The sequence below is a fragment of the Equus asinus genome, chromosome 15 (genome assembly GCF_041296235.1).
Source record: "Equus asinus isolate D_3611 breed Donkey chromosome 15, EquAss-T2T_v2, whole genome shotgun sequence".
Lineage (NCBI taxonomy): Eukaryota > Metazoa > Chordata > Mammalia > Perissodactyla > Equidae > Equus > Equus asinus.
Window position 1 is genome coordinate 28,699,922 of NC_091804.1, and position 20,651 is coordinate 28,720,572.

At 43.9% G+C, this 20,651-nt stretch overlaps 2 protein-coding genes across 14 annotated transcripts in view; one reads left to right on the forward strand and one right to left on the reverse strand.

Annotated features, from left to right (window-relative positions):
• MROH8 (maestro heat like repeat family member 8) overlaps positions 1-5,749 on the reverse strand; it is a 51,870-nt gene extending 46,121 nt beyond the window's left edge. For 3 of the 12 annotated variants that reach the window (XR_011494634.1, XR_006514025.2, XM_044748370.2), the window contains exon 1: positions 5,335-5,722. Coding sequence is in view for 6 of the 12 variants with exons in the window: in XM_044748370.2 (XP_044604305.1) it covers positions 5,335-5,621 (287 nt within the window). In the remaining 6 variants the exon portion in view is untranslated. Of the gene's footprint in view, positions 1-5,334 lie in introns of all 12 variants that reach the window. The other 9 variants (XM_044748365.2, XM_044748368.2, XM_070485896.1 and 6 more) reach the window with 6 other exon arrangements.
• Positions 5,350-20,651, forward strand: part of RPN2 (ribophorin II) — a 55,288-nt gene continuing 39,986 nt past the window's right edge. For both annotated transcript variants that reach the window (XM_070485899.1, XM_070485900.1), the window contains exons 1-2: positions 5,350-5,481; positions 9,009-9,202. In XM_070485899.1, the coding sequence (XP_070342000.1) occupies positions 5,469-5,481; positions 9,009-9,202 (207 nt within the window). In that variant the 5' untranslated portion in view covers positions 5,350-5,468. The remainder of the gene's footprint in view (positions 5,482-9,008; positions 9,203-20,651) is intronic.

The following is a 20,651-nucleotide window of genomic DNA, read 5'->3' on the forward strand; positions in this document are numbered from 1 at the left end:
TTTGTTGCCCCATATGAATTTTAGGATTCTTATTCTATTTCTATGAAGAATGTCATAGGGATTCTGATTGGGATTGCATTGAATCTGTAGATTGCTTTAGATAACATGGACATTTTAACTACATTTATTCTTCCAATCCATGTGCATGGAATATCTTTCCATTTCTTTATGTCATCATCGATGTCTTTCAATAGTGTCTTATAGTTTTCACTGTATAGGTCTTTCACCTCCTCAGTTAAATTGATTCCTATATTATTTTCTTCTTTTTGTTGTCATTGTAAATGGGATTGTATTCTTGAGTTCTCTGTTAGTTTGTTATTGCAGAAAGGCAACTGATTTTTTTAGGTAGATTTTGTACCCTGCCACTTTGCTGTAGTTGTTCATTATTTCTAATAGTTTTCCATTAAGATATTTCTTATCGTCTATTTCCTCCTGCTAAATGTAAGCTCCATGAAGGCAAGGCTCTTTGGCTGCTTTGTTGATGCACATACTCCAAGAGACCAGACTAGTGCCTGGCACATGGGAGTGCTCAATAAACAATGAGTAAACGCCTTAACAGAGCTCTATTTGCTGAATGTTTAGCATATATTAATGAATGCAAAAGCCAGCTGCTAAACAGTGGGTATAATACAATTCCATTTTTGTTAAAACAAAACAATACTTTCACAAAAGTGATAAGCATATGTGTACCCACACAGACACACACACACAAATGTTGAGATACATGTAGAAAAACTTACATAATTCAACTAAATATTTGTGGAGTAGAACTGTTGAGAGAAAAATTTAGCTTTTTTCTCTTGCTGAGGAAGATTAGCCCTGAGCTAACATCTGTTGCCAATTTTGCTCTTTTTGCTTGAGGAAGATTTGCCCTGAACTAACATCTGTGTGAATCCTCCTCTATGTTGTATGTGGGTCACTGCCACAACATGGCCGCCGACAAGTAGTGTAGGTCCACCCCTGGGAACTGAACCTGGGCTGCTGAAGTGGAGTGTGCTGAACTTAACCACTAGGCCATCAGGCTGGCCCCCCAAAATTTAGTTTTTAAACTTCTATATTGCTTGAATTTTTTTATATTGGCATGAATATCAAATATTGACAAAGATGTGGAGCAAAGAGAACTCCTGTAAATTGCAGTTGGCAGTATAAATTGGTACAACCACTTTGGAGATAATCTGGCATTCTTTAGTAAAGTTGAAAATGTGTATATACCATGACTTACTATTCTACTCCTAGGAATGTATTCCAGTGAAACTCTTACCCATGTCCACCAGGAATATATCTAAGAATTCTCGGGGCTGGTCCCATGGCCTAGTAGTTAAAAGTTCCAAACACTCCGCTTCAATGGCCTGGATGTGGATCCCAGGAATGAACCTACTCCACTCATCAGCCATGCTGTGGCAGTGACCCACATACAAAGTAGAGGAAGACTGGCACAGATGTTAGCTCAGGGATAATCTTCCTCAAGCAAAAAAAAAAACCTGAGAAGGATTAGCAGTGGATTTTAGCTCAGGGTGAATCTTCCTCAGCAAAAAAAAAAATAATCTTCATAGTAGTAGTCATCATAGCAAAAAACTGGAGACACCCAATGGCCTATCAACAGTAAAATAAATTGCGGTATATTCATTCAATGAAGTACTACACAGCAGTGAAAATGAATGGGTTCTAGCTATACACAACAACACAGATAAACTTACAATGTTGAGAGAAAAAAGAAAGTCACAGAAAAAAATATGCAGTAAATTACATTTATATGAGGTTAAGAAATATGCAAAAGTAAGCAAACACTGTTTGGAGTTATAAACATACATGGTAAAACTATCAAGAAAAGCAAAGAAACAATATAACCTGCAGGATAGGGATCTCTGAGGCAGGAGAAAAGGGGATAGAATGGGTAGGACTAGAAAGAGGACTTAAAAGTTACAGTTATGTTCTTTTTTCAACAAGATGGCAGGTACACAGTTTCACTGTATCATTATTCTTTTTTCCTTATGTATGTTTTACAAATATTATTTTTTCATCTGGCCAATAGTAAGTACAACAATTTTGGGGGAAAAGCCCAAACCCATAAAGTTTGAACTTTTTCTTGTGTGCATATATTTCTTTAATAATTTTTTTAAAAACCTAGTTAATGAAAAACAAACCCTCTAGGAGTAGAATGGCTGGGTCGTATGGTAGGTTGCATAACTGACTTTTTAAGAAGCTATCAATCTGTTTTCCAAAATGGTTGTACCACTTTACATTTCCACCAGCAGTGTATGAGAATTCCAGTTACTCCACATCCTTGTCAACAGACTCTCTAAGTGTAGTTCATAAGTGAATGCTGGTCGATATTTTCATTTACATTAACGAGTAACATGTTAATTGAAACTTCAGATTGACTTCTTTTTCTTCTTCTTTTTTTTTGCTGAGGAAGATCTGCCCTGAGCTAACATCTGTGCCAATCTTCCTCTACTTTGTATATGGGTTGTTGCCACAGCATGGCTGACAAGTGGTGTAGGTCTGTGCCTGGGATCGGAACCTGAGCACCCAGGCCACCAAAGTGGAATGTGCCGAACATAACCACCAGGCCATGGGGACAGGCCCAGAAGTGACTTCTTTTCTGAACTGGATAATAGTTTTCAAACAGTAAAAGAATATTTCCTCAAGTTTTGGTGCCATTCACAATGTAAAGTCTACAGATATGACATATTTTTTTCCAACTGTTAATTTTTTAAATAGAAAAATGCAATATAAAAATACTACTTTGTTAAGATATACAACACATACATTATACCACTTTGGAAAACCCAGCTTACTTCAGAAAGCAAATAACACCATCTGGACTGGTATATGTTACCTGGCTTTGTTCACTGTTACAAATTCTATTCTGGAATTAAAAGATACAATATAAATAAAAGTAGTGACTCTGAATCAAAGTAAAATTATTTTAAGAATTGTTAATAAATTCCTACACTAGTGAATACGCTGTATTTTCCCATAAGTTCTTAGTTTGCAAACACTCTAAGTAACAGAATAGGTCTGGAGCATTTCATATTTATATATGGACTACAGAAGTCAAAAAGAATGTGGTGTTCTCCCAGAACTTCGAACTACTCAAACACAGCGTTGATCTCCTGTCCTATTTAGAGGTGTTTATATTCAGCTCTGCCACCGCAAGAGAAAGAATGAATTGGCAGGGAAATGCCAACAGTGTGATATTGCACATTTCTTCCCCAAAGACGGTTTTTAATTGATCCCCAACCAGTGCAGACATGGCCTAAATCACTCAGGTCACCTGACTTGACTGAAAAGGAATCTCCCGTTGTGGATCCTGACACTGGGAAGCGGGTGCTCGGCTCACACATTCAGCAGGGGGATCTGCCAGACCATGAGGGAGGAGGCCAGCTCCTCGGGTGCTGCTGCCTGGTCTTCTTGCTCACCCGCCAGTGGCCCTGGACTCCACATGCCACCAGCAAGGAGCTGGCTCTCACCTTCCTGGCAGGCCACCCTCTAGTCAGCTAGATGCTGGAGTGCCGCAGGAGGTCACAGATGATGCTCTCTTCAAATCTGGGCTCCAGGGAGCTGGAGCCATGGGGTAGCGTCAAGGACCTGGATGATGATGAGAAATCACTTCTGTGAGTCATGGAGCCCAGTGAACTCCCCAGCCAAAGGGAGTCAGGGCTACTCTGACTCAGGCCGGGCCCTGCCTCCTTGCTGGGGAGTGCATCCTTCTGGTCTTCATCCTGGGCTTGTCCTTATCCGTCTTCAGGGTGGCCACGGCCATGACCAGGAACTTGACAGACCCATTATGCCTGTGGAAGGAGCCTCTTCCAGACAGGACACACTTTTAAGTTTAATCTCTATTAACATTTTCTCAATCATTAAGTTTAGACAATAACAAAGCAATAAATCAATCTCTGGTTTGTAGCATTTGCTGATTCTATGGTGCAAATATTCTCACGGTGGCCAAAATCAAGCTACCAATGCTACTTTGGGAAGAGATGTGCAGTAGCACACCATCATATCATATTTCCACCATACAGATACCATAAATATAAGCAAGCAGAAAAGTATGGACAATGTAAAACGTGGTAAAATAATTAGGAAATGATGAGTTTAGTTTTCACTATACTTGATTGTAAGTTTGCATAATTTAATTTTTCTAAGTAGCTGTATTTAACAACCAATTTGCAAAATTCCGGATAAATTTAACAACTGACTCTCGCAAGCCAGTGTGAGATGGCTCCAGCACACCACTGGTTGTCTTACTATTGAGTTTGAAGAGCTCTTTATATATTGTAGATCAGCGTTGTACAACAGACCTTTCTGTGATAGTGAAAATGTTCTATAATTTGGTGCTGTCCAACATGATATCCACTAGCCACATGTGGCTACTGAGCACTTGAAATGTGACTAGTACAATTGAGGAACTCCATCTTTAATTTTAATTAATTTAAATTCAATTTTAAATATCCACATATAGCTAGTATTTATCATATTGAACAACACAGTACCAGACATAGAAAGACCTGACTCTCCCCTATTTGGGATAATAATATCTGGGACACTACTAATAACAGTAAGAGTTACCATATTGTGCATAGTTTATATGTTCAAAAGAGTTAAAGGCACAGATTACGGAGTCAGACTGCATGGGTTCAAATCTTTGTTTCTTTCTCCATAAAATGGGAGTAACAACAGTACACAGCTCACAGAACGGTGATAAGGGGTAAATAGTGTACGCAGAGCGCTTAGGGCACTGTCGGGCTATCCTGTAAACGCTCAATAATTGGAGTTAGTTGTTACTGAGTTCTTAGATGAGTCGCCTCCATTTTTGAGCCTGTTACTTCGTCTGTAAAATGGGCCAACATACTCCTTAAGGAGTTTGTGAGAAGTCACTGAGTCCACGTAAGTATTTTGCAAATCAGGTAACACATCACTCATAGGTCAGCTACGAACAACTGAAAATCTCTGGAGGAAACTGTCATAATTTTCTAACGGAAAAAAAAAAAACCCTCGAATATTCCTCGTCCTTCCCCACCAGTCCCTTCCCATTCCTTTAAAATTGGCCGGGCTGCGGAGAGACGACTGAGTGACAGTGCGGGCGGCCAATCAACGCGATCGGCCAATCAGCGGCGGCCCCGTCTCGGGCCCACCCCCGAAGCCTCGTCCAATCGCGTCCCGGGGACGCCCGGAGCAGACCGTTGCGAGGCGGTCGGTTCCAAGTGGGGCCAGGACGCGGGGGGGACAGCGGGCCGGTACGCGAGGAGTGGGGCCCTTCGCCCGCGGGGACTGGAGTTCCGGCCGCGGCTGCTGGGAGCGGCCCGGGCTAGCGGGACGGCGGGGACTGACCTGTGCCTGGAGCCCATCCCGGCACGCGGAGCCTGCCGCGGGCTCCTGGCGTCCCCTCCGGCGCGGTCTTGGAGCCACTTTTCCGAGCGGAAGTCAGCCTGCGGCTCGGGCTCTGGTGGGACCTGCTCGGAGGAATGGCGCCGCCGGGTGAGGCGCTGCGCATGGCTAAACGACGGGGCTCTGCGGCCGGCGCGCCTTGGCGAGTGGGCCGTCGCCAGCGGGAGGCTAGTGCTCGCCCCTCGGGAGCCGGCCGGGCGGGGTCCCCTTCCCCTCCGGGGCAGGGGCATGGGCTCGGGCTCTTTTGGGGCCGAGGGTCTGACGGAGGGCCGGCGAGCGGGTGGGACTGCCGGCAACCCGGGGAGGGGGTGGGGGTGAGTGCGGCGCGGAGCTACGGGTGCCCCCGAGGCCCAGCTGGGGGACCGCGGCCGCCGTAACCTCAGGTCCGGCTTCGCTCATTCATTTGATTCGCGCGAGCTCCTGGGCCAGGCCCCCTAAGAGTGAGCTTTTGGCCAAATCGTCCTTCTTGGGGCCATAGTTTTCTCTTTAGTAAAAAGGGGCAAGAAAACCACTTATCTCTGTCTGGGAACTTAGAGCATAATTTCCGAAGGTAGAAATTTCTCCGGGTGCAAACTTGCAGACCGCCACGTAGTCGTTGTGTGACCCAGAGCAAGTTCCTTAACTCCTCTGCAGCTCGGTTTCTCGTTTGTAAAGTAGATTAGTCACATTATCTGTCTCCTGAGTTGCTGTGAGTATTGAATGAGACGATCTCCGTGCATAGCTTAGCACAGCGCGTGGCACTAAGTAAGCGCTCAATAAAGTTGTCTGCGTTGCTAGTTACCGAGCGGGCTCTGCAGGATGGAATCTCGTGTAGTTTCACCACGACTTGGTAAATGTGTACTCTTGTTACTTCCGTTGGACAAAGATGGAATCCCAGAGAAGGAAAGTAACTTGCCCAAGATACCAGTGAATAATCAATGGGTCAGTCCTCTATTATTTGATAAGTTGAGGACAATAGAGTGATTAGAAACAAACTTGGCATTCAGACTGCCTGCAGTTTGATTCTCAGCTAGTTATGTGTCTTAGGGCAGATAGCTACTTCTGAGCCTCAACCTCTGAGTCTGTAAACTGCACTCACTTGGATGTTGTGAGGATTTGATGACTGAATGCATGCAAAGTTCTTAGCATAGTATGCGCATACCCCACACATGTTAAGTGCCCAAATTTTAGCTAAAAAAGTTAGTTATCTTTCACATGAGGTGGGAAGATTAGGATTCTGACACAAATGCTGTGGTAGGGGAATTTGCAGTTTAGCTGGGAAGATGCTAGTCATAATCATCCACTAGATCTTAATAGGTTGAATACATGTACACAAGGCACTGGGGATTCAGCATTAGTGTCTTGACTCCTCTTTCTCTTGCATCCTTCTCTCCATTGGCAGTCCTGCCTTTAACTTTGAATTCTAGCCAGACTCCAACCACTTCTGACCACTGCCACTGCTGTCACCCTGGCTCAGACCACTGTCATCTTTTTACTTGGATTATGGCAGTAGTCTCCTAACTCGTGTCCCATGTTAGGTCGTTGCTCCTGCATAGTCTCAACACAGTGTTGTTTATTCTCAATGCAATGATCCTGTTAGAATGTAAATCAAATCGCTCCTCTGCTCAAAACTGCCCAGTGGCTCCCATCTTGCTCAGTAAAACTCAGAGTCCCTCTAATGACTTATAAGGACCTCTAGATTTGGCCTCTACTACCTCTGTCACCTTGTCCCTTCACCTCGTCTCACCCCTTGCTTACTCCACTCTAGCCATACTTTCCTCCTTGATAATGAAAAAAACCCACTATCTCCACTCCTGATTCAGAGTCTTTGTACTGACTTTTTTCCTTGGGGTAGTTTCTCCCCCAGTATCTTCATGACTTGCTGTTTCTTTTCCTTTGGTCTATACAGAATATCTTTATTTCTTAGTTACGCCTTTACAGGCTACCATATTTAAAATTATAGCTCTTCCCAGTTCTCTCTTCTGTGCTTTATTTTTCTCCATTGCACTTTTCACCTTTTAACGTGATAAATAGTTTCTTATTATTTTGTGTGATATCTTTCTTTTTCCACTAGAATGTAAGCTTCATGAGGTTGGAGGTTTTTGTTCTGTTCCTTTTGTATCTGCAACACCAAAAATAGTGCTTGGTACATAGTAGGTGTTTAGTACATACTTGATGAATGAATATTCCACATTGTGGTTCTCTTTCTAGTTTTTTTAAAAAAGCTTTCACATTCTTTAGATTATTTAACACACATAAGAACTTAAATAGAACTAATGTTCGTGCCCCTAACGTAGGCATCCCTTTTATAACATTCTCCGAAATACAGTAGCCTGAACTCTACAGTTAGACGTGGGTTTGAGTCCGTGATTGGCTATGCACAAGCTACTCTGGCCTCAGTTTTCTTATTTGTAAAAGGGATATAATGCTTTTCTTAAGGGGTTCTGGTTCAAACTAAATTTGACCCCATGGGCAAAGGATTTAGGACCATTGATGTTAGTCTTGTGATAACTGTTACGTGAATGGCAGACGCAATTCATATAGCAGTCCAGTCAAAGTGTTCTTGTTTTTTAGTGAAAAGTAGGAATATACCACTCCTATAACTTCTTTCTGTTCCCTGGGGCATAATAGATGAAGACTTTTTTTTTTCCATTTATTTAGCAAATATTAATTCAGTACAGCTTTGTGGCAGGCAGTGTGCAAGACTTGGAAATACTGGGATGAACAAGAGAAACAGTCTCTGTCCTCACGGAGCTGAGAGTTTAGCAGACGAATCAGACATTACACTATTACTTATAGTTGTGAAAAACACTGCTTAGGAGAAGTTCAGGTTGCTCTGAGTAGATATAGCAACAACAGCGACAACAGCAAGGTAACAGACAGTAGTAGCTAACATTTAGATAGCATTTGTTAAATGCCAGTCACTATTCTAAGCTTTTTCTATATTAACTTCATGTAATGCCGTTAACAACGCTAACGTAGGTACTATTATGACCCTGCTTTACACTTCAGGGAACTGAGGCACAGGCTGGCCACGTTCCAACTGCCACGGCCACATTTCTAGTAAATGGCAGACTAGGATTTAAACTTGGCCCCAGAGGCCATGTTCTTCCCTACTTTATGGTACTGGGGACCTAATCCAAGGGACAGCTGTTGGGGGCTTCTTCAGGAAGAGGTACTTGAACTGAAATCTGGAAGTAAAAATTAAGCAAAGTTGAAGTAGGGGAGAGCGTGAAGAAGTGCTGGGTAGGAAAGAGCATGACTCCTTAGAGGAGCAGAGAGGAGGCCAGAGAGCCACAGATGGAGGGAAGAGAGCCAGCTGAGAGGCAGGCAAGGCCGTGGTGAGGAGTCAGGATCGGATCTGTCCTGAGATGTGTGGGAGTTACGAATGTGCCTGAGAGGGGAGGGGCATGATGAGACCTGTGCTTTAGATGCGTGTGGGCTGCTGGCAGGACTGTCCTTCCGATAGTTGGAGACTGCCCACCCCTTCCGCAAGGCTTCTCTCCAGGGTACCCCTCCCAGTTCCCTCACCCTTCCTCGCGTGATTCGGTTCCCAGACCTTGGTGCGTGTTGTCATTGGAACTGTTAGAGAACTTTGGAGTAGTGTGGAGCATATTTAATAGTCATTTCCCCCCAAGGTTCAAGCACTGTCTTCCTGTCGGCCCTGACAATCATAGCCAGCGCCCAGGCTCTCACGCCCACTCACTACCTCACCAAGCACGACGTGGAGAGACTGAAAGCCTCGCTGGACCGCCCTTTCACGAGCTTGGAATCTGCTTTCTACTCCATCGTGGGACTCAGCAGCCTCGGTGCCCAGGTGCCAGATGTCAAGGTAAGGCCACTTTTGTCTTGCTGGCCTCATGCCTTCACTGTGTTCCTTTTGTGTACGTGAAAACTAACTCTTGCTCATTTGAGGATAGCCAAGGCCAAGCCAGTATAATAGATATTTATACCAATCTGACAGATCCTTGTTTTTTTTTTAAAGATTTTATTTTTTTCCTTTTTCTCCCCAAAGCCCCCCGGTACATAGTTGTATATTCTTCATTGTGGGTCCTTTTAGTTGTGGCATGTGGGACACTGCCTCAGCGTGGTTTGATGAGCAGTGCCATGTCCACGCCCAGGATTCGAACCGATGAAACACTGGGCCACCTGCAGTGGAGCGTGTGAACTTAACCACCCGGCCGCGGGGCCAGCCCCGACAGATCCTTTTTATTTGAATGCCTAATGTATGTTTAGGACCATGCCAGATAATAGACTATAAAGAAGAGCAAGTCACAGATCCTCTAGAAACTTTTACTGTTTATATTATTAATGATAGTTGTGAAAAATTCTGAGTGAGACTGTACAATACCACATATACTTGTTAAGTGCCCTCTGCGTGCGGCTAATAAATAATGAAGGAATTCAAGAGGAGGAGCATCCAAATTTACTAAACAGTGGCCGTCACAGCATCAGGCAGTTTTGGTATACTCTTTGGGCCTTTGATGAGGAAAATGCATCATGACTAAAACCTCTCCTGGATTTAGGAACAGTCTTAAGTGAATTTACATTTTATTTATTATAGTAGTGTGGACAGCTAGAGTAAGAAATTAGGCCCAGGTTTCTCATATAAGCCTTGTGTACTAGTTTTCTATGGCTGCATAACACATTACCATAAACTTAGTGATTTAAAACAGCACTCATTTATTAGCTGATTGTTCTGTAGGTCAGAAGTCCAGGCAGGCTTGGCTTGTGTCTGGTCTCTGCTTAGTGTCTCATAAGGTCAAAATAAACATGTCGGCCAGGCTGGGCTCTTGTCTGGAGCTTCTGGGAAAGAATCTGCTTCAAGCTCCTTCAGGTTGTTGGCAGAATCCAGTTTCTTGTGGTTGTAAGTGTGAAGTCCCCATTTTTTTGCTGGTTGTCAGCCAGGGGCTGTTCTCTGCTCCTCAAGGCCACGCTCATTTCTTCTCATGTGGCCCCCTCCCCGCTTTAAATCAGTAATGGCATAATGAGTTTCTCTGATCTCTGCTACCAGCCAGAGAAAACTCTCCGCTGTTGGAGGGCTTACCTGTGCGGGTCAGTCTTACCGGGATAATCTCCAAATTTTAAGGTCAGCTGACTTGGAGCTTTAATTAAACCTCCAAGATCCGTTCATAGTGGTTCCTAGATTAGTGGATGGACAAATAAATAATCAATGAATGGAAATCTAAAGATGGCACCTTTAGAATTCTGCCCACCCTTTCTTGTATTAGCATAGAAATAAACCCAAATCTGAGTGGTTTATGACAGAAGCTTATTTTGTGCTTGTGTTATATGGCCATCATGGGTCACCTGGGGCTTTGCTCCATATTCCTTCGGTCCAGGGTTTCACCTCTTGGAGCAGTCTCTTTCTGGAGTGTGTGCCAATGAAAGCATGGCTCTTAAAACTTCTGCTCAGAAGAGATAAGTGTCGCTTCTTTTTATCTTTCTCATTTTGTTGCCTAAAGCAAGTCACTTGGCCATACCTGAGTTCAACAGGTTAGGGAAGTGTAATCCCCCTTCAGAGAAGAACAGTGTATTTTAGAGAATGGTAACTCCTGCAACTAGCCACCTGAGTCCCTTTGTCTCAGGGCTGTCCTGTGATCCTCCCTGCTTCTGGTCTCAGAGCTCCTGCCCCTGGCTTCTTTCAAGGCTAAACGTTTTCTCATGAGAGCAGAATGCACCCTGACCCACTGGAGTGACAGTTTAGCTCACTAAACTGATGAGCTCTTTATTCGTTGAGCAGTTGTTCACTGAGCACCTATGCTGGGCCCTGGGCTTGCGGTGGTGAACCAGTCGTGAGCACTGCCTTCAGAGAGCTTACACTGTAGTGGAAATTAAAAGAGTAACAACTCTTTTGTTTTGGCCTTTCATTAGGAAGTTTTCAAACATTCACAAAAGTGGTGAGAACATATTACGAGGCTCCTTGTATCCTTTGCCAGCTTGAACAGTTACTCACATTTTGCCATTTTTATTACATTTACTTTCCCTCTGCTTATTTATTTTATTTTTTGCTAGAGTGTTTTAAAGCAAATACCAGACGTATCATTTTACTTGTATCTCTCGTGGGAATTTTTTTAACATAATGACAATCCTTTTATTTCACCTAGCAAGATTAACAATTTTTTAATGTCACTTAATTCTCAGTCTATGTTCATTTATCTTGACTTACTGCAAAAATGTTTTGTTGGTTAGTTGATTAGTTGGTTTGAATCAGGGTCGAAACAGGGTCCACACATTGAATTTGTTGATCTCTCTCAAGACCCTTTTCATCTGTAACAGTTCACATCCCCCCATACCTTTTATTTATAGAACAAGCCAGGTCACTTGATGTGGAGAATTTTCTGCATTCTGCCTTTGATTGATTGCATGCTCATGCTGTTTTTGAACATATTTCCCTATCTCTTGTATTCTTGTAAACTGATAGTTAGCTCTTGAGGCTTAATTATATTCAGGGTCAGTTTTCTTGGCAGAAATATTCCGTAGGTGGTGGTGCTGTGTACTTCCTATTGATGGATGTGCAATAGCTGGTTGTTTCACTCTTTGTTATGACAAAGTTGGATCAGCGAATTCAGGTGTTGTCAGACTAATCTATCTCTTGTGAACAGTATATGGTAGAGGCTTGTTTTTTTTTTTTAAGATTTTATTTTTTCTTTTTCTCCCCAAAGCCCCCGGTACATAATTGTGTATTTCAGTTGTGGGTCCTTCTAGCTGTGGCATGTAGGATGCGGCCTCAGCATGGCCTGATGAGCAGTGCAGTGTCCACGCCCAGGATTTCAACTGCTGAAACCTTAGGCCGCTGAAGCAGAGTGCACAAATGTAACCACTCGGCCTCGGGGCCAGCCCCTTGTTTTTTCAATCTAATCTGACAATCTCTATCTTTTAATTGGGGAATTTAGTCCATTTATATTTACTGTAACTATACTGTAGGTTTAAGTGTACCATCTTGTTATTTGTTTTCTGTTTGTTTATCTGTGTTTTCCTCCTCCTTTCCTGTCTTAGATTGAATACATTTTTAATATTCCATTTCATCTCTTCTATTGGCTTTTTAGCTGTACTTATTTTTTTAGTGGTTGCTCTAGAGATTGTAATGTGCATTTTAACTTCTCACAGTATACTTTGAATTATTATTTTGCCATGTCGTGAGTAATGAAAGGACCTTATAACAATATATTTCTATTTAAACTCCCATCATTTGTGTGTTGTCGTCATACTTTTTAATTTCTTTCAAGGGTCACAGCCTTGTGTTGTCTCTTGTCCAGTGTCTCAACTTCAACTGTTTTGTTCAGTTTTATAGTTACTTATGGCAGGAGGATAAGTTTAGTACCTTTAATTCTGTCATGGCGAGAACTGGTAGTCCCAGTTGATGTCTTACAATCCATTGAAGTTGTTATTCTTTTAAATGCTCAAAGTGTCCCATTTTTGCCCGTGGGCCAAAATGTCTCTCTGTGTGTATTTTTTGTTTTTCTTTTTCTTTTTTCTTGGTGGGGAAGATTGGCCCTGAGCTGAACTAACATCTCTTGCCAATTTTCCTCTTTTTTTTCCTTTTTTCTTTTTTTTTTTCTCCCCGAAGCCCCAGTGCATAGTTGTATATCCTAGTGGCAGGTCATTCTAGTGCTTCTATGTGGGATGCTGCCACAGCATGGCTTGATGAGTGGTGTGTAGGTCTGCACCCAGATCTGAACCAGTGAACCCTGGGCTGCCAAAGTGGAGTGTGTGAACCCAGCCACTATGTCATGGGGCTGACCGCTCTGTGTTTGTTTTTTGTTTGTTTGTTTTTATATGATCCAATAGTCTGAGAATTTCTGATGTCTGAGCCTTAGCCTTTATATTTCCTGCCCCAGACAGGAATCGGTAATTGCTATTATTTATTGAATGCCTCATATGTGTCAGATACATTGGATCTGTTGTCTTGAGTTAATTGTCTATGGTTAGAAATATTACCCTACAGTAGAGGAAATAGAAGCTCAGAGAGGTTAAGAAAATTGCCCAGTGTCTGCCAACTGTTGTCTTAATACCATTTGGCAGAGAGGTTGATAAACTATGGCCTCCAAGGCCAAATCCAGCTTGAAGCCTGTTTTTGTAAATAAAGTTTTATTGGAACACAGCCATGCCCATTCATTTAATGTTGTCTGTGTCTGCTTTTGCACTTTAACAGTAGAATTGAGTGGTTACTAAAGAGACTGTCTGGCCCAAAAAACCTAAAATATTTACTCTTTGCGCCTTAACAGAAAGTTTGCTAATCCCTGCTATATGAGACCCACGCTTACTTAGATTTCTTCCTGACAGCTTTCTCTTGTTCCTGCTCAGTGTTTCTTTCCTGTGTGTGACTGTATTAAGGAAAGACTTTCCTCATGATCACAACGTTGTAGCCCTCTGGGTGAATGCACCTCCTAATAAAATTAGTTTTGCTCAAAATAAAGAATATAGGCATCACAGTCAGTTAGCCCAAGTTCTGGCTTCACCTCTGTAAAATGGGAGTTATGATGCCTTCCTCAGTGGATCTTTGTAAAGATAAAGTGAAATCATATTATGCTTGGTAAGTGACTGGCCGCAAAAGGTCATTCGAATGGTAGCTCTTATTATTATTAATATTTAAAAAGTTTTGCTTCTATTTATAACTTATTCAGGCAAGCTCAGATGATTCCTGGTGCAGGTGCTGTAGTGTCCAGAAGGCCCGTGGTGTCCGTAGAGGGCCTGGCGGGGAGAGAGAACAAATTGGAGACGTAGAGTGGAGCAATCTTGACTAGTGGAGGTTTTGTGTTGTAAAGTGTAGGAGATAAAATTGGAATATTACGTTAGCGTTAAATTTTGGCAGATTTGAGTGCAGGATGAGAGGTGTCTTCTGATCATTTCCAACCTTGTGTGGAACCGCAGGATTCAGTCTAGGGGGTGGATTGTGGAGTGGGAGGCACTCTCGCTGTAACCGAAGTGTTACCCTTTTATCTGTCTCACCGTGTGGAGTTCCATGTGGGTATAGGTTGAACACATACTCCTAAAGCTGTTCTCTGCTGATGTCCTGAGTTTGAGGGGACATTGGTCAGGGTTGAAGACATAGGCTGAAACCATCCAATGTGCAGTGTGATTTGGAGTAATTGCATGACTAGGCAGCTGTGGCTTTATGTTTCTTTGTTTTTTTTTTTTTTGAGGAAGATTAGCCCTGAGCTAACATCTGCTGCCAATCCTCCTCTTTTCGCTGAGGAAGACTAGCCCTGAGCTAACATCCATGCCCATCTTCCTCTACTTTATACATGGGACGCCTACCACAGCATGGCTTTTGCCAAGTGGTGCCATGTCCTCACCCGGGATCTGAACTGGCGAACCCCGGGCCAGGCTGCCGAGAAGCGGAACATGCAAACTTAACTGCTGTGCCAGTGGGCCGGCCCCTGTGGCTTTATGTTTCTAATGCAAACATTGAAGTCACACTACTTGGCTTCCAGATCTTGACTTCACACCTGAGTGTCCTGTGCAGCTTCTTGAACCTTTCAGCATCTTTGTTTTCTCATCTGTGAGGTGGAGATAATCATAGTACTCAGCTCATGGGTGATGTACATAGGGTAGTTAGCATGGTGATGGCGTGTGGTGAGTATGTAAACTGTTAGCTCTTAGTAGTAGTACTGTTATATAAAGTAGTGGTTAATGTACACTGGTTGACATTTTATTTTTTTCTCAAACTGTCATTCCCATTTCTTAATGCCTAACGAACAGAAAGTATTCAACAAATATTTGTTGAATGAAGGAACTGTAAAGTTTAGCTTAATAAGAATGGAAGCTCTCTAAATGTGCCTCCTAATCAGAAGATAAATGGGTTAATCACATACTTCATTCTCGTAATTGCTTATGAAATGTGCTGTGGTGGTTATGCGGCATGTGCTTTATAAGTGATGGAAGGAAGGGAGGTGTGGGGATGGTGCAGAGCAGTTGAGTTTCCTTGTTAGGTGTGCGCTCTAGATCAGCCCTCGAGAGAAGGTCTCTGACTGCTGCTTCCGTGTGGTGCTGTGGGCCCTGCTCGCCTGTCGTTGCTGTCAGCTGAGGAAAGCTCCCCCAGCCCTGCTGGGTGCTCTCAGCTGGTTGCTCTCACAGATTGACCGTTGGGGGGGATTTTGGTTATTTTGTGACGGGATTTTAGCAGCAAAACTGGGAGAAATGGGGTTTAATGAGAATATGAGAGTAGAAAGCAGCTCTGGGACCAACACAGTGGGGAGTTGGTTTTAGGTGTTATGAAGAGTGAACATCTTTCATTTTGATAGTCAGGTACTGTATGTGTATGTTTAAAAAGCACGAGAATGATGATTTTATAGATATTATTGCCTAGCTTTATAAAAGACTTAAGAACAATGGGGGTTGTTTTGTATTCATTTTCATGAAAATATTAAGTAAATGGGATCCATATTCTGGCAGAAATTGTCGTGGTAGTATTCAAATGACGGAAGTCAGGAAACATTAGACAGTGTTCATGGTTGTCAGTCAATCGAGCACTTTCCCTATCTGTAAACTGGGGATAATAAGATCTACCTTCCTGGGTTGTTGGGAGCATTAAATGAGATAATAAGTATATTTCTGGCCCATAGTGAATGCGTATAAAGGTAAGTATATCTGTTTGCGTTCAACGAGTACTGAGTGCCAGGAACTCAGCTAGTTGCTGGAGATGGCAGAGAATCAGATACTCCTTCAGGCGGTAATCATTTATGGAACATCTCTACGTGTCAGGCATTGTGCTAAGAGCGGAGAAGACAGCACAGCCCGTCACCTGTCCGAGAGACAGGTACCATGCTAGTGAGATCCCATGCTGAGTACAGACACATGTAGTATGTGGCTTTAAAGTACCATGGGAGTCCAGCAGAGGGAGCAGCTCACTCACCGTCTGCCGAGAAAACTTATATAAGCCCCAGACTTGTATAGGGGGAGTCGCCGTCTGTGCTGGCTGCTGCATGAATCCTTACCTCACTCAGCAGATATTTAGTGAGTTTCTGCCATGTACTAGGGATGGTGCTAGCACTGGGGATTTAGCGTTGAACAAAAAAGAGAGCCTCTGCCCTGTTAGAATGTATTCTCTGATAGTGGAGATAGGCATTAACATGTAAGCAAAAATATACGTGAATATTTGTCACAATGGTAAGTTTTATGAAGGTGAGATACGTGGTGTTATAAATAGGGGACTTCAGCAGGTGTAAAATAGGGCCCTTTGACCTGGTCAGGGAAGGCTTTCCCAAGGAAATGTCTTTTCTTTTTTCTTTTTTGAGGAAGATTAGTCCTGAGCTAACTACTGCCAGTCCTCGTCTTTTTGCTGGGAAAGACTGGCCCTGAGCTAACATGCATGCCCATCTTCCTCTACTTTATATGTGGGACGCCTACCACAGCATGGCTTGCCAAGCGGTGCCATCTCCACACCCCGGATCCGAACTGGTGAACCCTGGGCCACCGAAGTGGAGCATGTGCACTTAACCACTGCACCACCGGGCCGGCCCCCCACGGAAATTTCTGAACTTAAATCTAACTCTGTGTCCCCCTAAATTACAGCTTCTTGAGGGCAGGAACTTTGTTCATTCTATGTGTTGTGTACCTCCAGCGCCTAAAATAGCAGGGGATGTGTGGTAGGCACTCAGTAGCTGTTTATTAAGTGAGGGAAGGTATGAGTGATCCGAATTCTAAAGGGAAAGTAACGAGGAGATGGGGAAGGAAGGGACTTCAGGCAGAGGGAATAGCATGTGCAAAGGGCTGTGCTGGTAGGGAGCTGATTACATTTGAGAGACTGAAAGGAGGCCGTCTGTCAAACAGAGGGTGAGAGACAGAGGAAGAGGGGGCCAAGCCTCTGTGCCTTGGCAGCCCCGGGAATGATTTCACTCTTTCTCGAAAGAGCAGTTGATTTTAAGCAGCAAGGATCAGGATCCAGCTTTCATTTTGGAAAGATTTCTGTCCTGCTTGGTGGAGGACAAGCATCAGCAGGGAGACACAGGCCAAGACTGAATGAGAAAGGGTATGAAGGATAACACCCAGACTTCCAACTTTTGCTGCACGGATGGATGCTTGGGCTCTTTCATAAGATAGCAACACAGGAACAGAGTCAGGTTTGCGTGGGAAAGATCGTGAATTTGGTGTTAAACATGTTGAGCTTAAAATGTCTTTGAGTCATGTAGGTGTCCACTGAGAAACGTTGGCTCGGGGTACAAATCTGAGAGTTACCTGCATAGAGATTCTGGATGAAGCCATGAGCATGAACGAGACAGCCTAGGGAGAGAGAGAGCACGGGAGAGAAGTGGGCCTGGGAGTTGAAAAACTCCAGGGTTGGCTGGTCAGGCAGAAGAGGGTGAAACTGAGGAGCAGCCTAGAGGTGGGACGAGATCCAGGGCAGTGCCGGGGAGCCCTGGAAATGAAGGGACGCGAATGTTTCAGCACGAGGAGGGGATCAGTTCTGTCCGTTGCTGAGGGAATGAGCACTGGGAAATGTCCTTCGGGTTTAACAGTTTGGAGGTCCCTGGTGGGAAGAGAGAGAAGGTAGCAGCTAGAGGGGAGAGAAAAGGATCGAGGGAAGTTTTATTTTAAAGTAAGTCTTGAGTTTCGTTAATACATTGGGAGTTACCAGTTGAGAGGAAGAAGTTGAACTGATGGATGAATGGGCTTCCAGATGGAGAAAAAAACCTGTATGAAGCCTGGAGGCTTAAACATGCTTGTTTATTTGGGGAGCAGTGAGTGGGTTGTCTGGGGCAGCTGGAGCAGAGGTGTGGGGAGGTGTGGTGAGACACGCGCAAGAATAAAGTGGGCCTGGTACAAAGGACCTGGGATGGGGCTCTCACCAGGTGTGCCTCGATAGCTTGTTATGGTGACAAAGTCTGGCAAGGTTACAGAGTGTAGTCTGAGACGAGATAGGAGTAGCTGGGGGCAGTTAAGGGAGGAAATACAGGAGGAGAAAGGGCAGCCAAGGGAGAGATTGGCTGTCTTTTCTTGGTTCAGGGAGTTGTAGGGAAGAGTGGGTAGAGGAAAGCACTGATGTTCTCCACTCAGCAGGATGTTCAGATAACTGGAGGATTCACACAGGGCACACAGGAGATTGGAAGGGAGCGGATAGGGAGTGGACTTGGAGGGGGTGATTTTCAGCTGTCACTTGGGAAGATGAGCCTGGAACAGGGGAGGGCAGCTGGAATCAGATTTACAAATCCCCTGAAAGTGGCCAGCTGGAGCCTCAGCACTGGGTGGGCTTCCTGAGAGTCCAGAACATGTTTCATGAGGTCTTCCCCACTTCTGCTGCTCTTAAAACCATGCTGTCAGCATCGTGAGCTTGGAAGCCACTGACCACTGGTACCGTTTACCTTGCTTTGTCTGCACGAAGAATTCGAGTAGGCATGATGCTGGTTTTACTCTGGAACAGATCATTTGTAGTGGTCCCTTGAGGGACAGAGGTTGTATAGCTCAGACTCTGGAGCAGGCTGCCTGGGTTTGAATTCCGGCTTCTCCATTAAGAGCTGAGTGACCTTGGACCAATTACTTTTCCTCTCTAATGCCTCAGTTTTCTTGTCTGTACACTTAAGATAGTAAGAGGACCTAAGGCATGGTTCTGTACATTAGGTCCCCTTATTAAATGAGAAAGTCACATAAAGCTCTTAGAACAGAGCTTGACACGTTTTAAGTGCTCAAAAAGTGGTAGCAATGACCATAATCATTGTTTGGCCTTGTGTGCTGTTATTCCATTGTTAAAGCACCAGATGGCGACAAAGCACCTGTCTTAACCTTACATTCTACTGAAAGGACTCCTTGAAAGATTGTTTTCAGTCTTCAGATCCCTAATTTGTGAGACACTTGATGTCCGCCCAACTTCATGGGAGGAGAATAAGACTGGAGGTTGAATTCAGTTATGTAATCGATTCAATCAATCATGCCTACGTAAAGACCCCCCAGTAAACACTCTGGACACTGGGGCTTGGTTGAGATTCCCCACAGGTGATACACATTGAAGGGCCTTCCTGAGGACATGAAAGCATCACCTTTGGAAACTCCCAGACGTCACTCTGGGTTTCTTCTTCGGGTGACTCTGATTTGTATCATTTATATTTAAACTGTGAACTTAAGCATAGCACTCACTAAGTTATTTGAGTTGTTCCAGTAAGTTATCAAACCTAAAGTCATAGCAGGAACCCCCGAATTTGTAGCCACTTTGTCATAAGTGCAGGTGAAGTATTTTGTTTCTTTCCTTTCTCTCTGTGGTTTCTTTCAAACTTCTGGTTGAAGTTCATTTGTTTTGAGACTCTTATTTAAATTTTATTCATAAAATTAAAAAAAGTTTTTTGGTTGAAATAGCACATGCACACAGTAAAATATCAGATGACACAGAATAGTGAAAAGCAAAAATCCATCTCATGGTCCACCTTGTCCTACTCCCTGTTCTACTCCCCAGAAGCACCCAGTTTAACTGTTTTTATTACCATTCAATTTTGAATTTTGTGTTACATCAACCAAAATATTTAGTGATATAACTATTAAATAATATTCCTTGGATTTGTTGTAGTAGAAATAGCTTGGGTTTTATTATGGGCCTACTCTGTGCAGGCGCTGGGATGGGCGCCCATCAGTCTCTGCTCTCAGGCAAATAGTCACCAGGGAGGTAGTTGCAGTGTGGTAAGTGCTTTGGGGGAGCACTCAGGAGAGAGGGCACCTGGCTTATCTTGGAATGAACGTCAGTGAAGGCTTTCTGGAGGAGGTGACATCTGAGCAGAGATGATGAGAGGACCTGGTTTGGCAGACAAGCAGGACAAGGGAAAGATCCTCCCAGCAGGGGGAGTTGCAAGGTCAAAACCATAAATGGCGGGAGCATAGTGTCTGGGGAGTTGCAGTGGGCTGGAGGGTAGGATTTTGGAGTTGGGGGTGGGAGTGTGGTGATGAAGCTGGCACAGAGAGAGAGGGTGATTCAAGTGGGCATTTTATGCTGTATCAGAAACTGTGGGTCTTATTCTGAGAATAATAGGGAGCCACCCAAGGGTTTTATTCGCAGAGTGAGAAGATCACTCTTGAAGCAGTATACGGAGTGGACTGCATGGCTTGAGACCAGTTAGGAGATGATTGTGACAATCTAGGTGAGAAATGGCGAGGACCTGAAATGAAGCAATGAGAGCAGCCAGAGGGCAGGGATTGAGTTTGAGAAACAAAGGGGAGAGGCGCGATCCGCTTGGAGGGTAAGGGAAAAGTCGAAAATGATTCCCCGGTATCAGCTGTAGGTAGTGGGTGCATGGTGATGCCGGGCGTGAGCTGGAAAGTCCAGGTAAAGAAATAGAAGGTTTCAAGCTTGTTTTAGA